Source organism: Cnephaeus nilssonii, assembly GCF_951640355.1.
Source record: "Cnephaeus nilssonii genome assembly, chromosome: 7".
NCBI classification, from domain to species: domain Eukaryota; kingdom Metazoa; phylum Chordata; class Mammalia; order Chiroptera; family Vespertilionidae; genus Cnephaeus; species Cnephaeus nilssonii.
In genome coordinates, this window is record NC_137078.1 from 11,964,345 (window position 1) to 11,989,156 (window position 24,812).

Genomic DNA, 24,812 nt, shown 5'->3' on the forward strand with positions numbered 1-24,812 from the left:
GGGTTGTATGTAGCTGTCTTCAGAAAGTCAGACAACACTATGTCAATAGCAGCATTATTCACAAGAGCTGAAAGGTGGAATGTGGAGAGCGGCTACAGTGTTTGGACAGGTTCAAGCCTCGGACTAACGAGAGGGCACAGTCCTCTCATGGCCACGTGCAAGTCCCAGCTTGGAGGGCAGAGCCTCCCAGCACAATTATAGCCAGAGGCTACATTTGTAAGCTTGAATCTATGGTCCGAACACGTGGCCCCACGTGTCTGAGTGATGTGGGTTTGATAGAGTTCAGGTGCATGTAATTGAGGAGATTCGAAACCCACGAGAACGTTGTAACCACGCCCTTCCTTTGCCTCGTGGAATATGGCTATAAAAAAAAAAGACTCTGCTTACAGGCTGTGGCGCTGTCGCTAGCTCTCCATCAGAGAGGGCAGCGTCCCACCCAGACCCAGCTTTTATTCACTTGTCTATCTTTTCTCAATCCTTCACCGCCCCCTCTCAGGCTCACCGAACCTGGCTGAGCTGGCTCGGCACAGTGGAAGCAACCCAAGCATCTGCTGATGGGTAAATGGATGAACTAAGTGTGGTCTAGCCATATAATGAGATATGTTCAACCTTAAAAAGGAAGGAAATTCTGGCACATACTACTACATGGACGAACCTTGAGGACATTATGCTAAGTGAAATAAGCCAGTCACAACAGAACCAATACTGTATGGTTCTACTTATATCAGGTTCCTGTCGTAGAAATCCACAGGGATAGAAAATGGAATGGCAGCTTCCAGGGGCTGCGGGGAATGGAGAATGGGGAGAGCCGAGTTTCAGTTTGGGAAGATGAAAAAGTTCTGTGGATAGATGGTGGTGTTGGTTACATAACCATGTGAATATGCTTAATGCCACTGAACTGTACACTTAACAATGGCTAAGATGGTAAGTTTTACATTACGTGTATTTTACCACAATTTAAAATGTTTAAGTAGGACACAAACCTCTGTGCTAACTGCAAGCACTCCGGTGTCTCCACCGGAGAGCAGTGGAGTTCCGCAGCATGTAGCAAGCAGGGGTGCCCAGTTTGTAAGGCATATTTTAAACAAACAGAGAGAAAACAGCTTTTAATCTAATCTGGGAGGAAACACGCTGTAGTGCAAACTATGATGCTGAGCGCATAACCGTCCATAATTTAATATGAGCACTGGGATGCTTGTGGTTGTTTTATGCCGGCATCATCGCCTTGTGTTTATTCTTTAAATGACACTAAGAAATAGAGTGTGGTTGTTACCTAGTAGAATTAAATTATATAAAGGACTGACCCTCCTTCCCACTTAAAAAAAAGGCTGGTAAACACTTAACTAGCATTCCTAATGACTCAACATTCTTTACCACAGGCTCCCATGACTCAGCTCTTTGGTTCACCCCTCAGATAAGGAAACCGCTGGCTCGCTTCAGGAGCAGCCTTTTCAAATGTGAGAAGGCGCCGGGCTCCTTCAGGTACTGTATGCCTCGAGCTAACTCCATGTGCAAAACAACACTGGTTAGGTCTCTGTGGAACAGTCCCTGAGAAAAACAGGCCCATAAGTATGGGTCACTTTTACTCCCGGAAACCTAGAGAAAGATGCAAAGCACAGCGAAGCTTTGTAGTGGTGACAACCTGTTTGTGACCAATGACAGGCTGGGGTCACAGAAGCAGGGCCCGCTCAGAAGGGCCTTGGCTTCCTGCCAGGCTGTCACTGTCTTGACCTTGATAATGTTTGAACAAGGGGCTCTGCCTTTTCATTTCTCACTGGGCCCCTCAGCTCTGCAGCTGGTCCTGATTAGAAGAAAGGTTTGGAAACCCGCAGGGGTGGAGGGGAATTTGCCCAACTGCTTCAGTGACTGCCCAAGGGCTTGTTCCAAGCTCCTGCAGTGATCGGGAGCCGATAACTAAGGCCATCTATAATTTTTTTCCAGAAAATAAGCACCAGAAGGGGTATTCTTGCCAACTCCATACTTAACGTAAGCAGTTCAAACAGCCAGGTAAGTTACACTCTGAGTCCTTGTGAAGAAAACAAATACTTTGTGTAAAGCATTTAAATGTCAAATAATCAATATTCAATTATTCTTGATTAATTGCCCCAAAAAATCCTAATCCCCTTTCACCCTAATGAAGACCAGCTCCTGTCCCATGGTTTGAAGGGGACACACACACACACACACACAGCCCTGGGTAGCCCAGCACACTGCTCTGAAGCCTGCCTTTCCCCAGCCGGGCCCAAGCTGAACATCAGATTCAGTCCAGGAACCTGGAGCTTGACAAAGGAACACTGGTCTCCATGTTGGCCATTGCTGACCAGGGACCAGGGAGGAACAGCTGAGACAAAGGCAGTATGGAGGGGAAGGAGGCCAGCTCTGGAGAAGGGGGCAAGAGGAGAGCAGACGTGGCTTCTGAAAGAACGAGGGTTGGCTGCAGGGCTCTTGAAGATGCCTCCCCCACACACACATTTTCTGATCTCAGATCCAACCCTAGGGTTCCCTATGCAGTCATCCCTGCACCTTCCCAATATGTTCCTTTTCCGTTTTATTTATGTAATGTGAAATTTGTTTTCTCTACTTGCAACCTAAGAAGGGAGGTTGGATAGGGTATATACTTCGCAAATGGATGGCCTGGCGGGCCGTAGCGTTGTTCTATTACAGCAACGATTTACTTCAGAGGAACTCCACTTAAACCGATCAATAACCACTGCCCCTTCCCAGAAGGTAGGCCTCGTCAATCTGTAAGGCACTGTTGGGAGGAGGTCTGCCTGCGGGTAATGACCAGCATTGCACAAACATTGAGCAAATGAAAGAACAAAACTACTAAATCCCAACTCAGTAAAGATCAAAGTCTGTAGACTGATGAGATCAAAGGCAATGCTCTCCCACAAAAACCCAGCAAGAATAGCATTCCAGGTGGGACAGGGCAGCTCTGAAGGGGGCCCCTCGCCCTGAAGTTAGGTCTCTGATCCCTCCTGCTATTACAGCTCAAGGTTACCATCAACTCTAAAATTCCACTTTCTCTGATAGTTTTCCCAACTTCTAAACAGTGGAGCTCTCGGGTCCTCAGGGCCTTGGCCCCCCAGGAAGGTCCCTTTCCAGACCCTCTCTGCGCCCTGTCGCTGGGGACCTGTTCTGTTTTCAGATGAGAGCTCTGAAAACAAACCTTTCAAGGGTCTTTTAGACAACCCCCTGCAGGTCGGTGGTTCCGGATTCAGATGTCTTGTCTTAATGGCACACCTGGCTCCCACATCATCGGTTTCTAAAGGAAGGTGACAGACACCTAGGAGCTCCCAAGGAATAATCACCCTTCCAGGTGTGGCCTGTCAGCTCCTCCCCATTGAGGCATTTCTCAGATGACTTAGCCAGGCCTCACCCCGGGATGCAGGAAGAAGGATCTGAGATTCCCCGGGTGCCTCCTGTTTGCCAAGCTCCAGAAGGGAGGGCTCTCCCCAGCTGCTCTCCTTCAACCCTCAGGACAGCCTTCCAGGTAAGGTGAGTAATGACCTGGTTTGCTGATGAGGTTCCTGCAGCTCTCCAAGGTGAACTGGTCATGAGCAGCTCAGTCGAGACTTGAACCCACACCTGCCGAACTGAAAACTCCCACTCTTTTCATAACATCAAGTTTTCAGGTGTGTCCAGGCATTTATGATGACACTGTGGGCAAAAGACCAGTAAGACACACCTCCAGTGGGGGATGGACAGACACCATTCTGATCACACACAGTGAGCGCTCTGACGAAGGGACAGCTGGTGCTGGGGGCACCAGATGAGGACTGAGCTCATCTGAAGGGTGAACAGGAACTATCTAACTGAAGGAAGGAGGAGAGGTAGTTCCAGGCAAGTGGGAAATGAAGGCAGAAGGAGCAGAGATTAGAGAAGTCTGCCCAGAGAGGTGGTCTGCACAAGCCCACCCTCACAGAGCCACAGTATAACCAACTGCACCCCACCTAGAAGTAACCCACCCACAGAGTTATGTCACCTTGGGCAGGAGACCGCCTCTGCTAGGCTGGTTAAGAGGAACAACCCTCTCCCCTGGTGGGGGCCCCTGGGGACAGAGGCAAGAATGCCCTGCAGGGTGAGGAAAGCTGGATTCTAACCCTAATCCTGGTGGCTTTGGACAAGTCAAAGGCCCTCCCCTCTCCAATCCTCAGACTTCTCATCTATAAACTGAGGACTTTGGATTAGAAGATAATGTACGTCAGGACGACCTTTTTACCTATACCAGGCATTTGGCAAAGGTGAAGCTGGTTAAATGGAAGTAAATTCTAGACCAATGGTTTCCCATATCAGTGCCTTTCAGCCTTGTGGAAATTTAATTAGCATCCTCCCCTTGTGAGCAGGAGGGCAATGGAAAACACTAGAACACTCCACAGCCAGTGCTGTTTCCTATCAACAGACCTGGGATCAGGTTCCAGGCCCATTTGCCCAAAGTCTGGCCTGGACCTGCCGCTCCAGCGTGCTTTCCACAGCGCTTCCTCAGGACCCCTCGGTCCCCTTTCAACAGCATAAACAGGCCCTTTGGTCCAGCTGCCTCTACCCCTCTCAAACGCCCTCTCCCTCCCCTCTGCCTACCTGCATCGCCCCAAGTCTCCATCGCAGGCACAGGCAGGGTCCTAGGCCCTCCGCTCACCCCACAGGTTCTCCCCTGCAGCCCTCCATTCCCATTCATCCTCTAGCTGGCTGAGTTCACCTCATGGTTAATATTCTTATAAGCCACCCCTCCCCATGTTCCCAGCTACAGAGCCTTCTATGAATCCCAGGCTCCTGCACCCCACAGAGCCCTTGCAGATGCTGTTTCCTCGCTCTGGAAAACACACACACACACACACACACACACACACACACACACACACACACACACACACCCCTCTTGTGTCTTCCTCTCCTACTCAAACCTCAGAGCTCATCTCCTATTGGGTTCACTCAGAGACCAGTCAGTCTAGGCAGGCTCTTCTAGTCTCTCATTTCCCTTTCTTTCCTCACATTTAACTGTTTGTAATTAAAAGGTTACGATTTAATTTGTTAAGGTTGATCTCCCTCATTAGCCTATAGGCTCTATAGGAGTTGAACTATCTATTTCCGCCTATCCCCAACACACAACACAATGCTTGGCTCAGAATAGGCCCTCATATCTATGAAAGAAGAGGGGAAAGGAAAGTTTGGGTTTTTTTTAAAGGAAAGTTGTGGCCCAGGGTCAAGCTCAGTGGGCTGATAATTCCTTAATAACTAGCTTTCTGAAGAAAAAAATAAACCCTGTTGTGCCAATTCCCATGCCTGTCAGTGCTCCCACCACAGCCGATTCCAAGCCACCAACACGATGTTACTGAGTGTGCAGCTGGATACAGATGTGCACACTGGCACAGGGTTTGGAGAAGCCAGGCTGGCTCCCACATACCACTGGTTTGTGGAGACCCCAGGACTGACATTCAGAGAGTCCAACATGCTTTTAACTGACATCAACTTTTGGTTCGATTCTACTTTGGACCAATGGCCAAAAAGAATTGAGACTTGAAAAAAATGCTAAAGACAAAAAAAAAAAAATGCTTTGCAGCTAGTTCAGAACAAGAAGATGAAAGGGGGTGAGACCCACTGCACACAACGAGCTGTCTCCTAAAGGGAGATGGAAAGAGCTGCTCAGCGACTGTTTAGCTTCCAATCTTCCCATCAGTGAGGGCCTTTGACCCATTCAAGGTTTAAGACATTGTTATGAGCAAGTGAAAGCCTGCGTGAAATGCAGTTATATCCTCTGGCCTAGTATTTATTTTCCTTCCTAGCAATTTAACCTAACAGCTCAGTAAAAGCAACACCGTTCCCCGCAACACCAAATTAAAGAGGTATTGAGATCATAAAACTATTAGAAGAAAACATGAGTTTTTTCCCTAACATTCCAGGATTAGGGAAGCCTAAAAATCAAACACAAAATCCAGAAACTACTGAAAAGAAAAGATTAATTCATTTGACGCTATCCAAACCCAAAGTTTCTGCCTAACAAAAACACCATGAACCCAATCGAAAGTCAAACAACAAACCAGGGAAAAGCATTTATTTACAAGACATCCAAAAGGGTTAACTGACTTTGTGCATCAAGTATGTCTAAAAATCAGTAAGAAAATAACTCCCCCAACATGCATACACATGAAGCCAAAACATGGAGAGACAGTTCAAAGACAAGGAAACACAATGGCTCAACCAACTTCAGGAAGATGTTTAACCCCCTCAAAGCAAGGCAAATGTGAACCCATAACCATGACCAAAGACAGCTTCTCGCATATCCAGCCAGGAGACATTTAGCCATGTGGTTAACTCCCTGGGCCAGGAAGGATGCGGGGAAGGAAGAGCACCTCACACATCACTGATGCAAGTGTAACTGGGTAGTAAGATCTCTGTAGAGAGCACTTTGACAACATCGAGCAAAATAAAAATGCAGCCCACTGTGACCCTCCACTGCTAAGAATTTCATTTGTGCCAGGATTTCATTCTATATTGTGTATTAGCCAAGACTGGACACAACCTAAATGCCCCCTTTTAGATGACTAATTAGATAAATTATGACCCAATCATACAATGGAATACTGTGCAGACACAGAATAGAATTAGGGGCTCTCTATGCATCCATCCCCAATATAGGCAAAAAAAGGGCATAGAACAGTGTATATAATATTATTGTTTGTGGGAGAAATATATATAAATGAAAATATAGTTTGAATATTTCTGGAAGGCTACATAAGAAACTGGTAACCATGGTTGCTTCTGAAGAGTGAAACTGGAGGCAGAGATGGCAAGAAATGTTACCCTACCATCTGCTTTCCATACCACATGCATGCATTTTTTATTAGTCAATTTCTAAAAATAGGTATGCATAAAGATGTTCACTGTTGTGTTGTATATACTAGACGAAATAATTAAAACACCATTAGCATGACCTAACAGTGGGTTCTTTTTTTAAATATTACTATTGCAATTAAATTGTAATTATTTTTCATCCTAATTAAATTGCACTGAGTCACTTTTTTGTCTTGAGTACCAGAAAGAGAATACAAATTACTTCTCGGGATATTTAAACAACTCTCAGGTGTCCTTACAGAATAAAAGCTAGCCATCTTTGAGAATTCATGGAGAACAGAAGAAACAGCAGATGACTGGAGATAGACAAGCATCCCAAACTTCCTTTACAGAAAAAGAATGGAGCTTAGAAAGTTTAGCTGACATTGACTTTTTGCAAAATTCTAGTAATTATTCAAAGTAAGTGGTGAGCATTAGAAACCAATAAGAATTCACTCAGAACGATGCGGAATAAACTATGCAAGCTATTAAGAAAGATATTTTAGAATCAGCAGGGTTGGTTTTTTTTACCTTGCTGAGTAAAAGCTCGGAAGTACCTGGCCTCTGGGCTGCGCAGGGACTGCTGGGGTGGGTCAGGGAGGCCAAGCCACCCCTCCCCTCCTCCCTCCGCCCCCAGCTCCCCCAGAACTGTCCTATGAGTGATTGCAGGAATTTATTAGGCTCTTCTTTTCAGAAAGGCACTGACAATATCTTCCCACATGACTGGGAGATAAATACAGAGCTGTAAGTGACATCAGGAAGTTGAACACTGGGCCCTGGCCCACTCAAGTGTGCTCGCATCCACTGATTTAAACTCCAAGGAAATGCTCAGTGTTAACACTGGCCTCAGATTACTCAACATTCTTAATGAAAGGAAATATATGTCAAAGGTTTTGAAAACTTCATAGGACTACACAAAATAAAGGTGGTATTATTATTGTTGCTGCTGCTGTTATTATTTTGAAAGCACAACAAATTCTGGAACAGATAACAAATACCAAGGACCAAGGCGAAAACAGAAATAAAAAAGATCCTAATAGGAGAGATCTGATAACCCAAAAACTATTCCGATGAAACCTATCTTGTGCAACATGTCCCTCAGGCGTAGGCTGAGAAAGCCCTGACAGAGTGTAATCCCATAAAGGTTTGGTGACTGCGGTCTCAAAGAGAAGCATGGACTCGGAGCCGTATGCATCAACTGCAGGCTTCGTTCATGGAAGCAGTGTCCATTCTTCCTTTCCCTGATTAGAAGACGCAGGGCCTGCAGGCTGTGTGCTGGGTGCCATGCTGAAGAGACATGTCAAGTGGAGCAGTCAGTACAGCAAAGTGTGTCATGTATGGAAACAGCTGAAGCAACTGGAGACTTCTTAGCCAGGAAGTAAACTACGAACCTGGGCATCCTCAACCACCTGAATATGTATTATATGACGGAAGAAGAATCCTTCAGAGGGACCAGTTGCACACATGGGCATGAGATGACCCCCATTCTAATCACCAAAAAACAGGCCTCTCTGCATGGAAGAGTAATATGCAGTGGGCTGCCTGGCCACAGGGCTCCCTTCCCACCCTGGAAGAGAGACCCACATAACGGATCTGATTCAGGAAGGGAGAGGGGAGAGAGGCCTGAAGGCCTGAAGATCCCTGTTAACTCTAATAACCTGGGATTCTAACTGGCTTGACAGTTTCATGTCTAATGGTAAAGACATTCCGTGAGGCTTATTTGCAGCTATGATGGGAGTCAGAAAAGAGGACACAGAAGGCAACTTCTCAAACCCTGATCTTTCCTCCACTGACAGAAGACAAACCTTCCACTTTTGCTTCTACTTACAAAGCACACAAGCGCCTGACCCCTAAAACTCAGCCCCCATCACAGGATACCTTCCACTTTGGTCTATCCGACAGCGCACAGCCACCGGAGGAGAACGCCTGCCTGGGTGCATGTGCCAAAATGTGCTCTAAAAGCTCTTTAGAGCGTTTGTTATGGAACAGGACACGGTGGAAGGACAGCCCTTTATTTAGATCTTGTTTGTGTGTGAGAATCGATATGAGCCTTCTAGTCTTTATCTTACAAGAAAATGTGTGTCTCACTGTTGTCCCAGAGTCTTCTCCTCCCAGTCTTGCTTGTCAGCTCTATGTCACTGTGACTTACCCAGCACTCCCAAACACATTGCACAGATTAGTGCCATTTTTTACCCTTTTGAATGCTAATTTAGAAAAAATTTCCAGCTCTCCAACATGCCTGCATAGCCTGTATTCAAGAACTATTTTAGTTCTCTCCTCCCACCAACCATGGGCAAAGTGTGAATAGCTGATACTGGATCCCCACCACTAAGTTAATGACAGTCTATCCCACCTCCTAACTTTTGAGTCTGCCTTCCATCTGACCCAGGAGAGAACACCCTCCTCCCACATTTGCTTTGATCTATTTTATTCTTCCTCTCTTTAAAAGGGGGCTGAAAGTACATGAAAATGTTGCCAAATCCTTACTTTCACAGAAATACGGACTATTAAAATAGTCATTGTTAATTTTCCCAGGCTGGTCAAAACAAAAACCAAATATTGCTCTCCATCAATGGGAAACAGAATCACAGAAACACCTTTGGGAAGACCATCCTCACTGGGGGACCGGGGTGTCAGGGTGAACTAAATTGGAAAGATCTTCCCTATTTAACAACTAATCCAGACAGTTCCCACAGGACAGATCATTTCTTACCAAGATTAAAACAAGGGTTATGATGATGTAAGAGTTTCATCTTACACATCTGTGAGCTACAAAGTTTACTAACACACATTTGGGGGGAAAATACACGCACATTGGTTATCATTAACTGTTAAATTTCAGTCTCACATTTAAACAAATCATTTAAAACTCTGCCCAGAACTGCCCAGAAGAGGAAAAGGTCTACATTTACTTGGAAATACAAATTAGTTATTTAAAACACAAAAGTGGCAAAAAACACAAACTGCTTGACAAACTGGCATAAGCTATCTCTTCTATGTTAAGAAATCCAGAAAATTATAGATGTCCTGGGCACTGATTTGCTAACATTGCTCATTCTCCATTTTTATGCTGGCCACACATCTCTCACCAAACATTGTTCCATTGCAATGTCATACCTCTGCTAGAGGAGCTCCAATGGACTGGACGCAAGTTGCAAGTTCAGCTAAAGCTGATCAGGGTCCCAATGCCTCAGATCAAGGCAGCTGCTGTGTAGGAGCATGGGGCTCCCTGGGTACCAAAACCTTCTTAGTGTCCTTCCTATACTCCATGATGTTTACTATAGTCCTGAGAAGTCACTAGAAGGAGCAGTGGGGTGGCAAAGTCTAAGGCCAAGTATGCCCATCTTAGGAGGAGACTGAGCCTGGGAAGGGGGGAAGGAAATTTTCAAAAGCTCTTTGCTTCTCTGGCTACAACTTCAGTTCCTTAGTTGGCTTCAGCCTGTTTCCAAAGCAAGCAGGAGATGGCTCAGGTATCTGGGAACAGGGCACTATGCTCATGGACAGATAGCTCTTCATGGCAGACACAGCGATAGCTAGCCAGGCGGAAGAACGGAGCCCTGGGCCTGGAACCGCCAGCAGACCTTGAATGAAGCAGGGCCTCCAAGGCAGGCTTGGTGACAGGTCCGAGGCCTTACCCTCCACCGGCCGCTCCCGCCCTAATGAGGGGACAGCCAGCAGGATGGGAGAAGGAAGCTCTAGTCTTTCGGGGGGAGGGGGAGACTCTTTCCCTATGTGCACTGGGGCAGGACTTGGGGTGCAAACTAGAAGAGGCTATGATGCCCCCTTAGAGCTGGGAGGCAGTGTCACTGCGGAGGGCGGCAAAAAGCCCTCGCTTCTAGAAAAGGCATTTGTTTGGGGGACAGGAGGCTATTACGTCAATGCGGGATGCCTGTACACACAGGTCAGCATCACTTCGGGGACTCCATCCTTCGTCCCAGGCTGGCTTGGCTTAGACCTCGGGATACAGGGAGAGGGACGGAGGTAGGGGTGGAGGTGACCTGGGAGTGAACGGGACTCAGGAGAAGGCCGTGGGGCCGGGGCAGTCGCGGCCCTTACCTTGCTGACCACGTTTTGGACGAGGCCTGTGCGGATGCCATAGTTCCACGCGTGACAGTCGCAGTTAGAGGCGTTGTCGCCCTTGTCCGGAGGGGACCCCAGGGGCGGCCTGTCGCCCCGGTCCGCTCCGCTGCTGTTGCTGAGGTTGCCCGCGGGCCCCCAGGCGGCCGTGGAGAAGGAGGTGGTCGGGGGGCTGTTCCAGCTGGCCCCGTCGTAGGCTCCCCACCGGCCCGTGGAGGTGACTCCCGCCAGCTCGGCGCCTTTGCCGGCCTCGCGGCACCAGAAGTTCGGCTGGTCCAACAGGAAGGAGTCCGAGAACTGGCTGAAGCCGATGAACAGCGCCGGGATCCAGGTGAGCAGCACGAGGGTCTTCTGGTAGCCCCCGCCCAGGCCCCCGAGGAAGGGCAGCACCGACCCGTCGTAGTCCAGCAACAGGAGGCTGGGGGCCGCCGCGCCGCCGCTCGAGGGAGGGCCGCCGCCGGGGTGCGGGGAGGGCAGCGCCTGGATCTCCCCGCCGCTACTGGGGCCCGCGCCGCCCCCGAGGGGCACCGAGGCCGCCGCGTCCCCGGGCGGCAGGGAGCCGTTCTCCTCGCCCAGGGGCGGCTGCCTCCCGGGCCTGCCGCCCGCCGCCTCGCGCCGCCGGTCTATCGCCATGGCCCGGGCCCGCGGCGCCCGCAGAGGCGCATAGAGCGCAGCGGAGGCTCCCGCGGGCGCCCCGGGCAGAGCGCGCCGCGCCAGGCGCCCGCCGCCGCCTCCGAGCAGGGCCCGCGGCTCGAGAGCGAGTGCTGGCCGCCCCGGCGCGTCAGTCCGCCCCCATGGCACCGGCGCGGACCCCGCGCCCCGGGCGCTGCGGCCCCGATCGGGCGCCGGGCAGACGGCGGGCAAAGGCCAGCCCTGGCCCTCAGCCGCCGCCGCTCATCGGCTCTGCGGCCCGGCGCCGGCGGCCGAGCCCGCCGCTCTCCGCTGCTCCGCGCCGGCCGCGGGAGGAGGAGGAGCGGGCGCCGCGCCTCAGCCGGCCGGCTTGGCGCCCTGCGGACGGCGGTGCGGGCGGTGCGGGCAGCGTCCCCCGCTCCCCGGCGCCCGGGATGTATTTATCCGACCTCGGCGCCTTCCGGAAGCCGCGAGCTCGGGTCCCAACCTGCCGCGGCGGCCGCGCTGTCCAGCTCCGCGAGCCGACCTCCCTCCTCCTTCTCCCGCTCTCCTCCTCCTCCCCGGCCCCGGCCCGCCCCTTCTCCCCCCGCCGAGGTGGAGGTAACCGCGGCACCTGCTGCGCCCGGTTCCTGGGCGCGAGCGCCCCCTCCAGCCGGGAAGCGCCGCGCCACGGGATCCGCGGGAGGCGGGCGGGGGAAACGGGACACTCCGGGCCCGCCTATCCCGAGGGTCCCCTGCCGTCCCCCTCCCGCGCCGGGTGGGGCGGGGGAGGAGAAGGCGCGGAGCAGCTGGCGCGGGTGGACTGGGGATCCCAGTGGAGTCGGCGTGCGCCCAGAGCTTATGAATGGGGTTGTGTTCGCCGCTCGGCTCTCGCCTCCGCGCGATGCTCCCACCCACCCGGCCTGCGCCTGGTCTCGGTGACCTCTGCTCGCCTCGGAGATGCCAGCCGCCCACCTGCCTGCATCCCACTCCCGGCCGCGAGCCCAAGGTTCGCCAGCATTCGGGAGCAACCCTCTCTCGATTTTCCAAAGTACATATGTAGTTGATTTTTGTGTCCTTGGTGGAGGATCAAGGGGGCGCATTTGCCAGTTTCAGATCCTCAGTAACCAGCAGCGTCAGGTCACCCACCGCCAAATCGCCATTCCTTTCCTACTCCCAAATGAATGCTATACAAGTACGATGCTAGAAGGCTGTGTTGCCATCATAATGACATACACAGAAACGTGGATGGTGATGGTATTCCCCACACCCTCCTCAAGAATTCACATTTCAAACGCCGAACGCTGAGTGCACAGGCGCACACGTCTGTATTCGCGCACAAGAAGACAAGCCTCTCCCTCCTCTCCGCGCTCCAGTGCCAACCTGGCCCAGCCAGAGGCGTTATATAAATAACACCAGCCCTGCGGCAAACGGCTACATTAGCAGTATTTCCTTCTGCACCCATGCACAGCTGAGAATGGGGCGGCACCTTTCACCCCAGCGTCCCCACTTGTTGGACACATTTCATATTCTGAAGTCTATGGAAGTCTTGATAGAAGAATCCATTTCCAGTCTTATGGGGGGAGGGGGGGGTTTGAAATAAATGCTTTTGCTTTACAAAGGATACACTCTAAGCTACATCTACTGAATGTATTCTTTTGCATTTCCATTCTTTGTTTACATATTTAACCTGAAGTTCTTTTTTGTTATGGGCAGCATGTGCTACTAGGTAAAATACTGGCACATCCAAGACAATTCTTTCTGAATGCTGCCAGTGGGCTGGGCCTTGGGGCAGGAGGTGATAGGACTTCCTGCTGAGAAGGGGAAGACTGAACACACCAAATCTAAGAAATGGGTTCTCAAAACCTGCTTGTATTTAAAGAGCTTCTGGGGGTGATAGTGCACACTGTGCTGGCAGTAATGTTTTATTTTCAACTTCGCATTATTGACTTGACTTTCTCTTCCCTCTCCTCACCCCATTAGAAGATACTATAAATGCAATGTGTTTACCTCCATGCCTGGAACAGAGACAGTGATCAGTAGATGTCAGCCATTTATTATTACTACCACTACTACAATTACCATTATATACCCTCTGCATTTCTATTCCAGATATAACTTTAAAGATGTTATTTATTTGCTCTTCAGTGGCCTACTGTTACATCAGAGGTCTACCTGTGTTTGGCTCTGCCGCCTTACCCATTTGTTGGATTATAACATTGGTAACAAGCATGACCTTGATGGCCATTCCAATCATAATAATATACAATATGAGGCTTTGCAGGGCTGGCTTTCAAAAACACACTGTCATTCAGTCCTCCCAGGACCTCCAAGAACTAGGTCTTCAAGATGAGGCTGTGAGAGTTAGGTGACTATCAAATCAAAGAGGTGGCCCACAGGAGAGCCAAATAGCTGGCTTTGAATCCAGATCTTCTGACTTGACATCCCAGGTTTTCTCCATGTCACCGTGAAGGGCCATATTACAATACCATTGGGAAGAGTTTGAGAGGGATCTGTTAATGTGCATTTTTAGGTGGGAGAAGCCCTGGCTCTGGCAGGGAGTTTCATTGCCAGGCTGGTATTAGTCCTTGTCCCCAAACGGTGGTAGAAATCCTCAAATGATACATTCCCAGAATTTGGGGACATGCAGGAAAATGGTCCTCTCTAAAGCACAAGCTAAAGGAATCAACACAAAATGTTTGTAGTCAGCCATCTGCAGCACCCACCCAGGCATTGTAACTAAGTTGCTAGTTAGATGAGAGGTTTCCCTAAATCCCTGTGGGATCAACATGACCCCCAAATCTAGCCAACAAGATTAAAAGGTAACCAATTTAAAATAAACTAGTCTTCAATTCATTAAGACATACCTTAAAGGGACTTCATTGAGGGACCTAGAGCAAAAGGAGTCTTCAGGAAGAATTCGACACTGTGATAGCCTTGAGGATTTGGGTTCACTGGCTCCTTTGGGGAAACCGGTCAGCACCTGCTATTGCATTACCCTAGGCCAGTGGTCGGCAAACTCATTAGTCAACAGAGCCAAATATCAACAGTACAACGATTGAAATTTCTTTTGAGAGCCAAATTTTTTAAACTTAAACTTCTTCTAACGCCACTTCTTCAAAATAGACTCTCCCAGGCCGTGGTATTTTGTGGAAGAGCCACACTCAAGGGGCCAAAGAGCCGCATGTGGCTTGTGAGCCGCAGTTTGCCGACCACTGACCTAGGCTACTTTTCTGAGTGGTAGCTACCACTAAGTGCTAGTTTTCTTGTTTACTTATTTATTGACTACCGCCCACCTCCAGATAGGTACCTTGTACTCAGTTGTATTTCTGATGCCTAAAACAGTGCCTGGTACATGTAAGACACTCAACATGTATTTGATCAAGTTATCTATCAGAATCCTTTAACTCTATTTACATTGATTCTTAAGTCACCAAGCAACCTTCTCATATTTGTTTACGCTCTCAAATATAGCACTCAGCTCAGCCAAAAATGAGAATTTAAATGAACTTGACAATTATATTCCTTATTATAAATAATTGTGCTTAATGGATTGGCTCCCAATATGAAATTATTGTGGGCAGCTATTGGCTTGTAGGCAGTAGGCTAAGTGCAGCTCACAGAGTACACACAATCTTTGAAGAAAAATGATTGCCAGCACTTGAAAATCAGGAGAATGGCCACCGAAGGCATCTGAGTCTGTGACTCCCAATTTGTGAAAGTTTCCTGAACTCACTGATCTCCATAAAGAAGCTGAGCCATTCTCTCTTCCTTTGAAAGCTTATTAAATAACCTACCTGTTAGGTCACCGAAGGAGGAATGCACGAGGCCAGAGTGGTGAGGGATTACGAATTTATTGGATCATCTGCACACCAGGTGGCTGAGCCTGGATGGCTCCGGCACCCAGTGACGGTAGTCAGCGGCTTTTAAAGGACTTTTGGCGGGCTGTTTTCTGGGCGGAGACTTCTTTATGCATACCCGGAGGGGAGGTACTGGAATGTGGTCACCGCAAGTGAAATGTGGTCTTCAGCAACAGGAATGTCCATTGTGAAATGACCTGAGAAGCCAGTTCCCAGTTCCCGGGGGAAGGGTATCAACTCAATTGCTCCATCAAACCTAACACTACTAACTTGTCATTTCCTAAAAAATGAAAGGATAGAGAAAAGAAAGCTGCAACCTAATCCCCAATATACTTGAACAAGTTTATTTCCTTGGAGATAACAGGAGTCAAAAACATTAGCTAAAGTTGGTAGAAACTTAATTTCAAATCCTCCATAATTTTATAAAAGTTCCAAGGAATTGGTGTCAGGGTTAATTAACCTAAAATTACAAACTTAATCATAGCAAATTGATTTTACATTGGTCTTACCTGTATGTTCATGTTTTTTTTTTTGTTGTTGTTGTTTATACTTGAAATCTAGATAGATATCACATTTTAGAATATTCTGTATCTTTTTTTTATTCTGACTGCAGCTTGATTTCTTTCTTTCAAATATTTATTTGAAAAGTAGGTTATCTTGATTTTTGGAGGGAAACGTGATATGAAATTACTTCAAACTGAGTATCCATGAATATTATTTACATCAGCCTGTGACTTTTGGAATATTAACTCTGACTTTCTAACAAGGAATTTGACATTTACAAAACCTATCATAAACATAAATGGAAAAGCTGCTTTAGTTCAGTGGCAAAAGTAATAAAAATGTCACATAATTTATCCCAAGGAAACATACAGGTGATGTCTTAAGAAAAGCTACACATCTGTACTAATCAAATTCACCCTCCTGATCAAAAGGCCAACTGGAAACAGATAACAAAATGGAGATAAGATGTCTACATAAAAGTTATTCAGGTGTAAATGTGATTGAGAGGGCTCAAATTTTAATTTTCAATTCTTTTGTTGAGTTAAAAAAAAACCTAGCACAACAAATTGATCTAGAATTGGATGCTGGCTTTTGTTTGCTAAAAAATCACAGATGTCACATTTGCTTTATTGTGCTTAACAATGTTCTTTGTCTCCCTCCCACACACTGGAAAAGGGATGGAATGCCAGGACTTACAGGTGAACATTGTATTCTTCATCCCAGTAAGGAAACAGCCTCTTTTTTATTTATTTTTATTTTTTTAATCATCCCCAAAGTTGCAAATGAATCTCAGGTTTCAAGTATGGACACCTGTGCTATCCCTAAGGGGTGAGGAATCTGAAGACCACCATCATCAGGAGGGTTTGTGGGAACAACGTCAAGTAGCAAAGGTTTAAGGGAAGAAACTTTCACTTCCTAAGAGAGGCAAAATAAGCTCTTTAAAGAACTCTTTCCCTACTAATTCTAATGGAGATGAACAAAACCCCGCAACTTCATGGGTGGTGTAGCCAAATCTCAAGTGTTTAAGCTAATTTCCTTCAATGACCAGAAGCTAAAAGGGTAAGAGAAGGAATACTCTTAAATGGAGTAGATCACAGAGCCAGAATATACTTTCTGAAGCAAGGTGTTCTTGACGCCCCCCCCCCAACCCCCCCAAAAAATGTGATAAACTTTTTGTCTCTAATTCATGAATATTTTGTCTCTAGTTTATGACTACCAGATAGTCATAAAGAACTTTTATATTTAAAAAATTAGCTGCATCTATATGCATAATATCTCTAGCAGAAATTATGGGCTACGTCTCAGGGTTTTGATTAAAAATTTAGTGTCTCTATAACAAAAAGCATAAAAATGTGTACATAAAGTCACTGACATTTTTTTAAGTTAACAGTACTTTAAAAAATGAAACTGAATGTTTGAACTTGGATTGAGTAAAACACTTTTGCTATTTCAGAGGTTATTTAACACCCTAATATAAGTGAGTACACCTGGCACCATTTCTAATACCTTTCTCTAAAAAAAGGAACCAAGGCTCTTTTGGGAAATAATTGATTATAAAATTGAGGCAGGAGATACACAAGATGAGCCTGGGGCATCTTGCAGTGTCAGAAAGTGAGGAAGTGCTGAACACACACACACACACACACACACACACACACACACACACACTGAGAGGATTATGTCAAAGGGACACAGGAGCCAACTGAAAGAGCTTCCAGTCAGGGAGCAGCTCCAACAGAAAGAATACTTCTTCCTTAAATGCTCCAAAAATATCACAGCCCACCGCATTGGCTCTGATTGCTGCTGGCGGGGTCATGTGCTATTTTTCAGTCTATCCCTGTGGCTCCAGGACTGTGATGCTCTGATCGGCCAGGCTTGATCCACATGGCACGGAAGGAGAAACAACAACGTCCATTTCAATTGTTCCTGTTAAAGATGACATGCAAATTCTATATTTTTAAAAAATATGTATATCTGTCTTTTGGGACCCTTCATCTGAAAGAAAATAGATAAAGTGCTGGTTGCAAACTATGTCAAGAAAGAATCCTTCACTTTTCAAGAAAATTCAGCGAATAAATTAAAGGTAACTACTACCTGCAAGACCACCATGGACTCCAAGTTACCTAAACTGCACTGAAGTATAAAATTCTGTCTTCCCTGCCTTCACTGTGTGAGATGCTCAGAAAGTCTGCCTGCTCCAAGCAGCACTGAGCAGTAGCTCAGGCCAACCATTCAGTCCTCACCTTTCATTGGAGCCTTGTGAGGACGCCCCCCAGGCTGGAGCTGGACCTGGTTTGAGTCAACACAGCAGCAGGTATAGTTCCCTAGACCCTGCTGGAAACTTTCTGCCAAAAAGATCCAAAAAAAGGGAACCTCAACTCATTTGCCGTGAGTTCTATTTTATGTTTTTGCCCTTTTAATTCATCTAGTGCAGTGATGGCGAACCTATGACATGCGTGTCAGCACTGACACGCGTAGCCATTTCTGATGACACGCGGCCGCATGCCGAGGATGAAACATTTGCTGCTCCTGAGGATGAAACATTTGCGACTAGAGTCTTGGAGTTAGTTTTTTCCTCAAAGTGACACACTACCCGAGTTATGCTCAGTTTTTTGGCGAAGTTTGACACACCAAGCTCAAAAGGTTGCCCATCACTGAATTCTAGTTCATTGAAAATGACCATAAGACCGTGCATTCGATGAGGCTTTTGCAACAGAAATGGATGTTTGTAACGAGCAGGCCCGAATGTGTCCACAACAAGTCTCTGCTCTTCCAGTGGGGTCAGTAGGCTCCTGAGAGAGGTGCTGTGGTTCACACCTTCCAGCCCTCTTTTTCTGAAATTACATTTGGAGTTTGCAGCACATTCTTTCGAATACTCTCAATTGTGAAAATGTTTACACTCTTGACTTTAAGAAAAATGGCTGATTAGTGATGAAACTGAGAAATATCATTGGGGGTTTAAAATGACCTGTGACTATAAAGTAGGGAGGTAGAATTTCTTTTGTTGCCCTTAAAGTGGCCCTGGAGGTAAGGGTTTCCTTGGAGCACATGAAAGCTGTGAGGGGAAGAAGCCGGCCTGGTGGCCATGTGAGATGAGGCTCTGACTGGCTGTTAAAGAGCTTGCTTTCTTCTCCACGCTCTCTTTAAACACCACTCCACTTTTAATCTCTGCTGAGCATTTACCCTCCGCATTTTCATTTAATGCAAGTGTCCAAATCCCAAGAGGAATTGGAGAAGAATTTAAATCATTCCAGGCCCACATGTCCTCCACAGAAAGGGACGTTTTATATTTGCTTTTAGCCGAAGAGGCATCGCTTTCTAACTGTGGTAAGAAAAAGGGATGGAAAACAAAGTCAAATCAGTGTCCTGTTCCTCTGGGCTCCATCTTCCACATGTTTTATTTCTCCTCCCTTCAGGGGTGTGACCCCCCTCACTAAATCTCAGGGTGTGAAGCCCTGCTGGTCCTGACTTGGCAATTTTCAACACAAGTGCCCCTTTATGGATAGTTTGTTAGGGATCTTCCGTTACCTCAGATGAACATACTAATCAGCTGCTGAGGCTACTCAGGAAAATAATCCCAATGGCTCCTCGCCCTCTTCTAATTACCAAGTCCCAAGCTTCTGGAGTCCTTCCCAAAGTCTCTCATTTTCCCCTTCCCCTTTGTTTTTCGCTTGCTTCCATTAGTGTCTGCACTGGAATCCGGCCACACTGTTTGAAGTTCTCGGTTGCTATGAGATGCTATTTTGCATCAAACCCAAGTGTGAACTAGCACTAATTAAGGCCTTTATGTACCTTTGCAAATAGCCACTGTGCTTTTGCCCAGGCCAAGGAGGAATAGGGTTCTTTTCGTTTGTTTTAACAGCGACCTGAAGGTCCAGAGGTGATCGGTCAAAATATAAGCAGGGAAGAAGCAACGTGGGGGTGGAGAGTAGGAGAAGCTTGTTAGTGTATTTGCCAGAGCACCACGACCATTTTCTCCCAGGACAACGTGAAATTAATAATTTCTCCCTTGCCCGGGCAGGAAAATACCATTTTGGAATGAAAACAAATAATGAAGCTAAATGGAACCTCTAGTCATCAACCTTAAACCTCTATTTTTCTGGGACAGAAAACTGAGGCCTCAGAAAAATTGAAATTTTTAACCTAAATCAAAGAGTTTCTCAGAGGTCAGCCTGGGATGAGGGCATAGTTAGTTCTTCTGATTCCCAGGCACTAAATTCTGGGTGCTGCCTCCCTGGAAATGGAATGTGTGTAGAATACCGTATAATCAATATCAGAACTATTGGCACACAATCAACAGGGCATTTCCCCTGCCATTCTCCAGCTTCATCTCTCATAAACAAATAGCTTACATGTATGAAAATAGGTTCTCTTTGAGTTCCTCCCTGAAACTTTTAGCTCTCTGAAGACCCAGCTGGGTATCCTTCGTAGTTTGTACCTAGGAGGGGCTCAATAAATGGTGAATAGAGAGATGAATAACACAAGGCAAATCCAGCTTTTCCACTAAGAACCTTATCAACTCTCCTGTCAGTGCCAGTTAACGTAGTTAACCAGCCACAGGTGAAAGCAAGTTCCACTATCTTTCACCTCTATTATTTTGATAAATATGACTTATTTTTTTAAATCAATGAAATATTTAAAATGACCTGAAATCCAAAACAAAAACATTATCCATTCAAAGTTTCACTTTATCTCCAGAACTGAAAGGCAATTTGAGTCCTCAAACGAGAGGCAATTCTTGTGGAAAGGCTAGCCTCTCGTGAACTCTACACTGCATGAAATTTCTGGGCCTTTTTCAAAATGACTAAGTCTTTTATTCCCTCAGCCTCTGACCTCAGTACTCAGAGTCTAGGAAGAGCTCATTTCCGTTTTCCGGGACTCACCTCACAAACAGGGGAGAGCTCCACACAAACAAAGCTTACACGACCAGGCCTGGGGTCTGTGGGAGGCCCTCACGCTGTGTGAACTTGTCTGGGGGTTGTGGGCTGAGTGGAGGAAGAAGTTATTCTTTCTTTCTGACAACATAACTAAAATACTAGACCAACACATGAAAAAGAGTTACAAAGTTAAAAATGGTGCAAATATCTATAATAATAAATGCATAATATGCTAATTAGGCAGGGCATCCTTCCAGATGAAGCCAGGGCTGGGAGGGAAGCCTGGGTCCCGGGTGCCAGGAGGAGGCTGGTGCTGGCAGCCAGGGGAAGGAAGGCCTACTCTTGCATGAATTTCATGCATCGGGCCTCTAGTGAATAATGAATTCAGAAAGGAAAACTAATAAAACAATCCTATTCACAATTGCATAAAAACAATAAAAATAAAATACCTGGGAATAAATTTAAACAAAGAGGTAAAAGACCTATACTCAGAAAATTATAAGACACTGAAGAAAGAAATTGAAAAAGATACAAACAAGTGGAAGCATATACCATGCTCATGGATAGAAAGAATTAACATAATTAAAATGTCCACACTTCCCAAAGCACTCTATTAAGATACAAATGCCATATTTCACAGAACTAGAACAAATATTCCAAAATTTTATATGGACCACAAAAGATCCTGAATAGCAATAGCAATCTTGAAAAAGAACAAAGTTGGAGGAATCACACTACCTGATATCAAACTATAAGCCCATAGTAATCAAAACAGCATGGTACTGGTATAAAACAAACATATAGGTCAATGGATCAGAAATAAACCTGATAAATATGGTAAACTGATATTTGACAAAAGAGGCAAGAACATACAATGGAGTAAAGACAGTTTATTTAATAAATGCTTTTGGGAAAACTTGACAGATATGTGCAAAAAAAAAAAAAAGAAAGAAACTAGACCACCTTCTTACACCATACATAAGAATAAACTGAAAATGTATTAAAGAATTAAATATAAGACTTGAAACCATAAAACTCCTAGAAGAAAACATAGGCAGTAAAATATCAGACATTTCTCCTAGCAATGTTTTTTTTCTGGGCAAGGGAAACAAAATAAGTAAATGGGACTACATTGCAGCTAAGTGATTTTGCACAACAGAGGAAACTATAAACAAAATGAAAAAACAAATCCCTGAATGGGTAGACATATTCACCAATGATACATCTGATCAGGATTAATATCCAAAATTTATAAACTACTTAATATAACTCAACACCAAAAAAAAAAAAAATCCAATTTAAAAAATGGGCAAAGAACCTAAATAGACACTTCTCCAAAGAGGACATACTGATGGCCAATAGACACATGAAGAGATGCACAATGTCACTAATCAGAGAAATAAAAATTAAAACCACAATGAGATACTACCTCACACTTGTCAGAATGGCTATATATATAAAAGCCTAAGTGACCGTTCGACTGTTGGACCATTGGACCTTTCGACTGGTAGCTATGACGCACACTGACCACCAGGGGGCAGACGCTCAATCCATAGGCATGGAAACATGGAACAGACTGATGAATCTCAGAGGGAAGGGGGAAGGGGGGAGAGCAGAAAGAGATTAACCAAAGATCTTATATGCATACCAGAGGCCCAGTGCACGGATTCTTGCACCAGTGGGGTCCCTTGGACTGGCCTGCAGGGATCAGGCCAAGACTGGCAGTCTGACATCCCCCTGAGGGGTCCCGGATTGTGAGAAGGCACAGGCCAGGCCAAGGGACCCCACTGGTGCACAAATTCATGCATCGGGCCTCTAGTCTATAATAATAAAAGCATAATATGCTAATTAGACTGGACAGCTGAACAACCTTCCAGATGTCATTCTGGATGTCCTTCCAGACAACCTTCCTGATGAAGCTGTGGCAGCAGGGGTCAAGACAGAGGCTGTTGGGTCAATCAGGCAGGCAGAGGCAATTAGGGGTGATCAGGCAGGCAGGTGAGTGGTTAGGGGTGATCAGGCAGGCAGGCAGGCAGGCGAGTGGTTAGGAGCCAGCAGTCTCGAATTGTGAGAGCAGGAACAGACCTAAACCGGCAGTTAGACATTCCCCGAGGGGTTCCGGATTGTGAGAGGTTGCAGGCTGGGCTGAGGGCCCCCCCCCCCATGCATGAATTTTGTGTACTGGGCCTCCAGTCCTATATAATAAAGAGGTAATATGCAAATTGACCATTGTGTCCTCTCACAAGATGGCCGCCCCCATGTGGTCACAATATGGCCACCCCCATGTGGTCACAAGATGGCTGCCACAAGATGGCCAGCAGGGGAGGGCAGTTGGGGGCAACTGGGCCTGCAGGGGAGGGAGAGCAGTTGGAGGGTCCAGGCCTGCAGGGGAGGGCAGTTGGGGGCAATCAGGCCAGCAGGGGAGCAGTTAGGTGTCCATCAGGCTGGCAGGGGAGTGATTAGGGGGTGATCAGGCTGGCAGGCAGAAGCGGTTAGGGGCAATCAGGCAGGTGAGCGGTTGGGAGCCAGCAGTCCTAGATTGTGAGGATCAGGCCTAAACCGGCAGTCAGACATCCCCCGAGGGGTCCCAGATTGGAGAGGGTGCAGGCTGGGCTGAGGGACAACCCCCCACCCCACCTCCGTGCACGAATTTTGTGCACCGGGCTAAGGCTAATATGCAAAGTGTCCCCTCGGGATTTTGACTGGGAGACTGGGAGTTCGATTGCTTGCTATGACGTGTGCTGACCACCAAGGGTGTGGCATGGAATGAAGGAAGGCCCCAGCTGACAGCCGGCAGCCAGGAAAGGGAGGCCCCGGCTGGCAACCGGAAGGCCCCGATCGCTGGCCAGGCCTAAGAACGCTACCCGTGCATGAATTTCGTGCACCGGGCTTCTAGTTATGATATAAGTACACAGAGGTCCAACCACTGAATGTCAGGGAGATGACTACTGTAGAGAAGGTAATGTTTCTCCCAAAGGGATTGGGGGCCACTTGTGAGAGGGGTGGACGTTCGATTTTTCTTTGAGGCCAATGGGCACCAACTTGGGTTGAGTCTGAGCTCATGTTCTGGGCTTCTTACATCACCCTGGTCTTTGCAGGGCTCCTCCCATCTCTTGATCCCTTTGGCGGTTACTTGTTTATTATGTTTGAAACATGTGGTAGTTAGATGGTGCTTGTAAGTGGAATGAAATATTTCCACTGCTTTTCTAACTGCTACTTATTTTAAGAAAAAAACAGCCACTGCATAAAATCCTTTGGTCCAGGTCACTGAGGACAGGACTCGCTGCTCACTCAGCCCCATCCCTCCTCCCATGACTGCCTCTGACCAGGAAATGCCGATTCTCACGGTGACTTCCTGTCTTCTGCACCTACAGGTGGAAATTATGGGATTAATCCAAACTGAGAACACTTCAAAACGTCACTTTATCAGCCAGTAATGGTCAGAGAGTTCAAAGTGGTCATGATTTTCCATGGGTTACTGGGATTGTTTTCTCAGCAAAAGCAACAATGTTACTGTCATGGACACATTTTTGTTCCTGTGACACAGCGGGAAACTCCCAACAATGCAAGGGAAGGGGATACTACACAGCCTGCCCACTTTAGGGCAGAAGCTTTTTGCTTGGAGTTTGTGGATACTGAAATTATATAATCATGTGCATTTATCTGAGGAGAAGGTCCACATCTTTCATTAGGCTTTTTAAAAACATATTTTTAATTGATTTCAGAGAGGAAGGGAGAGGGAGAAAGAGCTAGAAACATCAATGATGAGAGAGAATCATTGATTGGCTGCCACCTGCATGCCCCACTCTGAGGATTGAGCCAACAACCTGGGCTTGTGCCCTGACTGTAACCTCCTGGTTCATAGGTCGACACTCAACCACTGAGCCACGCCAGCTGGGCTGTAAATAATTAATTCTATGTATTAAGTGCTCCAGAAGCAGATACTCCCACTCCCTGGATAGTTTAGTAAGGATGGTGGCCTTACTGGTACCTAAAAGGTAAGATTCTGACTCGTCCATAGCACAGTCTTTGAACCTGTGCCAGTGACATATACTGT

The 24,812-nt window shown here is 46.8% G+C and overlaps 1 protein-coding gene across 4 annotated transcripts in view; it reads right to left on the bottom strand.

Annotated features, from left to right (window-relative positions):
• The window catches only part of SLC22A23 (solute carrier family 22 member 23), a gene marked incomplete at its 3' end in the record, with an annotated part of 184,322 nt that extends 172,249 nt beyond the window's left edge, over positions 1-12,073 (bottom strand). For all 4 annotated transcript variants that reach the window (XM_079778286.1, XM_079778285.1, XM_079778287.1 and 1 more), the window contains exon 1: positions 10,885-12,073. In XM_079778286.1, the coding sequence (XP_079634412.1) occupies positions 10,885-11,538 (654 nt within the window). In that variant the 5' untranslated portion in view covers positions 11,539-12,073. The remainder of the gene's footprint in view (positions 1-10,884) is intronic.
• Between the last annotated feature and the right edge of the window lie 12,739 nt (positions 12,074-24,812).